This window comes from Parasteatoda tepidariorum, chromosome 9 (assembly GCF_043381705.1).
Source record: "Parasteatoda tepidariorum isolate YZ-2023 chromosome 9, CAS_Ptep_4.0, whole genome shotgun sequence".
In the NCBI taxonomy this organism is placed as follows: domain Eukaryota; kingdom Metazoa; phylum Arthropoda; class Arachnida; order Araneae; family Theridiidae; genus Parasteatoda; species Parasteatoda tepidariorum.
In genome coordinates, this window is record NC_092212.1 from 58,427,663 (window position 1) to 58,434,980 (window position 7,318).

Consider the following 7,318-nt stretch of genomic DNA (forward strand, 5'->3'; position numbering starts at 1 on the left):
TGTATATATTCTTTGTGTACTTTTGTGATAGTAAAAGAGTTTGTTCTATGAGATACTTGTTTTAGTGTTGATTGTAATTAGAAACATTTACGTTTACAACCAACACATTTTGGTGCCGAAACAACTCGGTTTAAAATTAAATACGAATCAGATGAATAATTTACGCAGTCACTCTTTTAAAAACTAACGAAACGTCAAACATCAGTATTACTCAATGATGGAGAAACCAAACGATAAAGAACTTGGCGATAGTCTGGCACTTTTGAAAAGAAAAAGAAGAACAGTGCGAGGTAATGTTACTCGATTTATTACGCAATTAAATTCCGATCTTTCTGCAACCTCTGACACTTTAAATGAAAATGTCGAATATATTACTCATCGGCTTTCCGATTGCTTGTTAGAAATGAAGAAATTGGATAACGACATTCATAGTTTATTAACAGATGGTGATTATGACAATGATATTATTCAATGTGAAGAATACGTGGATAATGCCGAGCTCGCTATCTTTAAAGCAAAAAAATTTGGTAGTAGAACTAATTTTGAATATAATACTTTACAATCGCCAGAAGTAACCGTTTCTCAAATACCTGTTACACAAGTACCCGTTATGCAATTACCCGTTTCTCAATCTCACACAGTGAAACTTCCTACTATTAAACTCGATACTTTTCGAGGTGATATTGAACAATGGCAGTGTTTCTGGGAACAATTTAAATCTTCTATTGACGATAATAATAGTCTATCATTAATTGATAAACATGTGTTTTTGCGAGGATATTTAGAAGATGAACCAAGACGGTTAGTTGACGGAATCAGTGTTAGTGCCAGCACATATGAAACTACAAAAGCTCTTCTTCAAAACCGATATGGCGACAAAAACAGAATAATTCAAGCCCATTTAGACTTTTTGGAAAATATTTCGCCAATACGTAATCCCACTCCTATTGCATTGAATGAAGTATTTATAGAATGCAACAGAAGACTAAACGCTTTAACGGCTTTAGGAGAGGATATCAACGCTTACGGGCGAGTTTTAGCTCCAAAAATTTTACGCGCCTTTCCGGATGATATTTGTCGCCAATGGATTATTTACGCAAAAAGAGAGAAAATATCTGAAGGTGATATGAATAAACTAGTGCAATATTTATCTGAAGAAGTAGAAGGTGCTCTCACAACACTAAAAATTCGAGGTGAGCAAAACTTTGATTACACATTTAAAACATCTACAGCAGCCTTGCATGTGAATTCTAAAAAGATTAACCAGACTAAAAAACCATCTCCATTTTGCCCCTTCTGTGAAATTAACGGTCACTGGCCGCAAGATTGTACGAATATAACTGATATTGATACTCGAATCCAAAAATTAAAAACCTCTGGTAGATGCTTCCTGTGTACTAATCGTGGCCATAGTATAAAAAATTGCCTTCGCAAAGATAAAGCGTTCTGCATAAGATGCAAAAAGAAGCACCATGTCTCTATTTGTAGAAACCACAGTTCAAATCAATCTAGCCACTCTATTTCTACAAATAACATAGATACTCGTACACCAAATTTTACTCACTTACAGACTGCTCGAGTATATATAACTGGCCCAACTGGCATTACTAAGCTTACAAGATGCATTTTAGATTGTGGAAGTCAAACCACTTTCATTCATTCACATCTTGTAGACTACCTAAAATTAGATGTCATTAGCTCTGATTCACTTGAAATTCATGCATTCGAATCATCATCAAATCAGGCTCAATCGAGACGAAAAGTAAGATTTAAACTATCAAGTATTTGGAATCAGTCAGAAATTTATCTACATGCATTTGAAAGTCCTAATAGATATGCAGTTCATCCATCAGTTCCATTAGAGATTGCTTCTATGGCTTACAAGAAAAAATTTAAGCTTGCTGACCCGAATGACACTCTGCAAGACATGCCTATTGAAGTTTGGATTGGCGCAGATTTTTATTGGACGGTGGTGAATTCGGAGATTCCTTTCAGACTTTCGGAAACAATTGTGCTCATTCCATCAATCTTTGGCTGGATTTTGTCTGGATCCAGATCTCATACATCTGTCACTTCTTTATCGTCTGTTCATAATATCAGCATCACATCACCATATATTTTGGATGATCAAGTTAGGAAATTCTGGGACTTAGATACTTTAGGTATTAAAGCCATGCAAGACAGAGAAATGTCCATTCGCAATTCTGAAATATTGGAAGACTTTCGCAGTTCTTATGAAGTCCTAGAAAATCGTCGTGTTGTTAGATTACCTTGGAAGAAAGACGTTACTCTTTCTTCAAATAACTATCACGTAGCATCAAAACGCTTCAATACATTGCGCAAGAAGCTCCAAACAGATCCCAGCTTAAAGGAAATGTATGTTACACTCATGGAAGATCACATAGACAAAAGGCAAGATGAAATAGCACCGGAAAATCATGATAAGGAAGAAAAAAGCTATTACATACCCCATCATGTAGTTAAAGAGAAAAACGCAGAAATTAAGGGACGAATAGTGTTCGACCCCTCTTCTCACACACCAGGCCATCCATCATTAAACGATGCTCTAGAACAAGATCCCAACTTACTTCCAGAAATTTTAGCCAACTTACTACGATTTCGTCTTCACAAACAAGCAATTATTAGCGATGGAAGTCAGGCTTTCTTACAATTAACTTTGTGGGAAAAAGACAGATGTGCTGCTAAGTTTCTATGGTTCAAAACTAGAAAAAATGATGATGAACATTTGCAGCTAGAGAATGAAATTGTGGTCTATCAATTTACACGTTTGCCCTTTGGATTAACCAGCAGCCCATTCCTTCTTTCAGCTACACTTGACGAATTATCCTGCATGTACTCCAACATTTATCCCACAGCAGCTAAGCATCTAAAAGGCAATATTTTCATGGATGATTTCGTTGTGGGAATTGATTCAGAAATCGAAGCGAAGACCCTATTTCACGAAATGCAAGAACTCACGAGACTTATAAGCCTTCCCTTAGCGAAATGGAGTACCAACTCACAAGTTTTGAAAAACGAATGGAAGAAAGAAAAAATAAAGTTTAAAAGTAAGACTCAAGTCTTAGGTGCTCATTGGGATACAGAAGAAGATTCGTTTCATCAAAATATTAAGGAGCATGACCACGATTTATTTAAGGAACCGATCACTAAACGCTTACTTCTGAAAACAATCTCACAGATTTTTGATCCCTTGGGAATTTTCTCACCATCTACTGTAATAGGAAAAATTCTCTTTCAAGATACATGGCTATGTGGTACTGAATGGGACGAACTTTTACCCCCATCTATCGCATCAAGGTGGTCAAAATGGATTACAGACTTCCCACATTTAAACAACATTCGAATCCCCAGATGGATTGGAATATCTTCTGCTGATGTCACCATTCACGTATTCTGCGATGCTTCGGAACGTGCTTACGGAACAGTGTTATATGTACGATTCAAAGAAGATACTAAATTTCATGTTCGAATGGTTTGCAGTCGTAATAGACTTTCTCCTCTGAAAAGAATAACACTTCCCCGCTTAGAGCTGTTAGCCGCATTATTGGGTGCTCGATTACTCCATTATTTTTGTACAGAAACTAAACTGGATAGGAACACAGCGACACTTTGGAGTGACTCAACAGTTGCCTTAAATTGGATACAAGGTGATCCAAATCGTTGGAAAACTTTTGTCTGTAACCGAACGAACGAAATTCTCAATTACACAAATCCAACACAATGGCGGCATTGCCCTGGCAATGAAAATCCTGCCGACCACTTGTCTCGTGGTGTTGCACCAACAGAGCTTAAATCATTGGATCTTTGGTGGCTAGGACCAACCTGGCTAACACAATCATCAGAGTTTTGGCCTTCAAAACAACTGAGTTACGCTAATCCAGATATTCATGCTGAACTACGTAAACCAGCTTCTCAATCTTTATTGATAACTTCTTACCAACCTCTTATTGATATATCGCGCTTCAGTTCATATATGAAACTTCTTAGAGTTACAGCATGGATATTTCGTTTCTTGTATAACTGTCGATCCAAGCAACGCATTTCTATTGATCTCACATGTGATGAGCTTAACACAGCAAAAAACTATTGGATTCTTACAGTGCAAAAGCAATGCTTTTCGGCAGAGCTTCACGCTTTACAAAATAATTCCCCTTTGCCAAAATCTTCAAAAATTAGCCGTTTCAACCCATTTCTTCAAGAAAATCTCATACGATTAGGAGGTAGATTACAGTTCGCATCGCTCAAAAATGAGCAAAAACACCCTTTGCTTCTTGATGGATCTCATCCTTTTGTACATCTTTTCATATACTACACACACGTGAAGCTTCATCACTTAGGCGTTCAAATAGTACTTTCAGAGATTCGTTCCAACTTCTGGATAATACGAGGACGTGAAGCCATTAAACGAGTGCTCTATAAATGTCTACCTTGTAAACTCTCACAGGCATCTAGAAGTCAACAAATCGAAGCTCCTTTACCAAGGGACAGAATTACACCTTGCCTTCCATTTACTACTATTGGCATAGACTTCGCTGGCCCACTTTATGTTCGTAACTTGAAACCTTTAAATACAGCCTATATCGCACTTTTCACTTGCTCAACTACTCGTGCTGTACATATTGAACTAGTCTCTGACCTCACTACTGACAAATTTCTCATGGCCCTAAAAAGATTTGTAGGCAGAAGAGGAATTCCTCATACAATATACACTGACAACGCCACTACCTTCCATGCCGCTAATAAAGAGCTATCCATTTTATGGGACAACTTAACATCGTCAAAAGTTCAGCAATATTATGCCCAGACGGGAATTAAGTGGAAATTTATTGTTGCACGAGCGGCTTGGTGGGGAGGATGGTGGGAACGTTTGATCGGACTAACAAAAAGATGTTTGCGAAAATCCCTAGGTCGAACCTTGTTAGATGAAGAAGGTCTTTCTACAGCATTAGTTGGTGTTGAAGCCGCATTAAATAGTCGACCGTTAGTTTATGAACAAGGAAATGATGATCCTGAAGAATCATTAACACCATCCCATTTTCTTACCGGTAAAAGACTTACAACCATACCTTCACAGCCTGCAGCATCTAGTAGAAATCTGACAAAATTGTACAAGCAACAACAGGATTTATTAGACGCATTTTGGAAGAAATGGTCTAAGGACTATCTATTGCAATTAAGATCTTTCCACCAAGTTCGCAACATTCAAAAATCTTCTCATGTTCGTGTTGGAGACATAGTACTACTTCACGAAGATGTAAGACCACGACATACGTGGAAAAGAGGATTGGTAACCGGACTAATTAAAGGACGCGATGGAAAAGTCCGGACTTGTACTTTACGTTCTGAGGGCAAGGAAATCTCCCGACCTGTTCAACTGATCATTCCTCTTGAGGTTGATCAGGGTGGGGAGGATGTTCCAGACGCAACTGCGTGAACGCAGATGCAGTGATTATTTATTATATTATTTATTATATTATTTCTTACATTATTCTTTTGTTGGCAACATGTATATATTCTTTGTGTACTTTTGTGATAGTAAAAGAGTTTGTTCTATGAGATACTTGTTTTAGTGTTGATTGTAATTAGAAACATTTACGTTTACAACCAACACATGCATGAAGTGAAAGTGAATAAAATAAGCCGAATTATGGTTCGCTACGAGATTAAAACTTAAATCAACAGTTTTAAGAGTCGAAAATAGTTATTAAAGATTTGATTATTTGATATGGAAAGTATGATGGGAAATACTAAAGCAATCTTTTATGAATGCTTGTTCCCTTCATAATTTATTCAATATATTGCAATTAGAAATATATTTTAGTGCAAATAAATGATATTTCTATTTCATTGGCATTTTACTGGAAGTATTTTCCTAAAGACAATTGAAAGATTAAATAAATTATAAATTATTGGTTGCATCTAAACAGTGATTCAAATTAAATTAGAGTTTTCAGTGATTCAAATTAAATTAGAGTCAGGGGTAAATTAAAGATTTCAAAACTCATCACTGGTTGTAAAAAGTGATGACTCGTGGAACCCTTTGCACGAAACCCTTGTATTCCGCAGTACACCATTTAGGAACCCTTTATATAGATAAATATATGGATTTTAATTTCATCTGAAAACATGGCAATCCATCTTCCAACAGACAAATTAATTCCTTATTAAATGAAATAATTCTATATAATATTCTAAGTTTGATGCCAAAACTTTATTTATATTAAACAAACTCCATTCTTTTCCAGGTGTGCTCATTGAATTTCATTTTAGAAGGATAGTTGATGAATTCTTTCCTCGGGAACAGTTTATATACGAGAGTTTATATGCGAACAGTTTATATGCTTACTTTACATAATAATGCAATTTACGACCACCTGATAATAGCACGAATTTGCTTTTATTTACTTGAATGGTCCAGCAAAGAGAATACATTGAATATTTATTTGAGAATGTTCAGTAATTGATAGAATACTGAAACAATTCATTAAATTTAGGTTCGTTTGAAATTTATATTAAGTTATTTATTAAGGAAAGATTTATATTTCCATCTGAAAAAAACTCACCATTTTTTTGTGTGTGAAATTGGTAGTTAAAGGAAAGATTTTACTACCTCATTTTGTTTTAATTTTCCTTCTAAATTTCATCGGTATAAAATATTAATAGTTATTGTTGATTTGTTTGCTTGAAAAATATTTATCTTTTTCATGTCTTTTTCATTAAATTCTTTTTCAAAATCTTATTTTTAAACTTTCGAAATCTTACTGTTTATTTTATTATGTCTATTAATATGCTTTTCATGTGTATTCCAAAGGATAAAGCAAATTATATAAAATAAATCGTAAATACAAAAAAATTGCATCGTAAAAACAAAACAATTTGTATGAGATATTTTAGAATTCCTTTACTTTTTAGATACTTAATGAATACATCGTGAATAAAATGTTAGATTTTTGGAAGGATGTCAACGATTTCAGCATATTCTATTTTAAATCTATAAAAAAAAACTTATATAAAAATACGAAAAAATAAAGAAATATTTCCTTTTGTTTTGTCCAACAAATTTTAGAAAATATTTCTAACTCGATAAATTTAGTTATTTTTTGAATTTTGTAACATGTAATCACCCAAAAATACTATTTTATTTTCAGATAGACTAGAAACATTTATTCACTAGGTTTGTAGAAATGCATAAAATATTCACACGTTATGTTGAACTCTACAAAGTTGCTTTAGTAACGGTAAATTTCAGATTTTTGCTTATTAAATGGGCAGTTTAAAAGTTGTTTACTTATGGTAT

General features: G+C 34.6%; 1 protein-coding gene across 1 annotated transcript; it reads left to right on the forward strand.

Annotated features, from left to right (window-relative positions):
• Positions 1 to 217: 217 nt before the first annotated feature.
• Positions 218 to 5,455, forward strand: LOC139426556 (uncharacterized). The gene has a single exon (XM_071185828.1). It carries the CDS (start codon positions 218 to 220, stop codon positions 5,453 to 5,455), a length of 5,238 nt encoding a protein of 1,745 aa, XP_071041929.1.
• The last annotated feature ends 1,863 nt before the right edge of the window (positions 5,456 to 7,318 follow it).

What these genes read in the sequence shown, in the direction of transcription:
- LOC139426556 (XM_071185828.1), top strand. Translation starts at nt 218, where the DNA reads ATGGAGAAACCAAACGATAAAGAACTTGGCGATAGTCTGGCACTTTTG.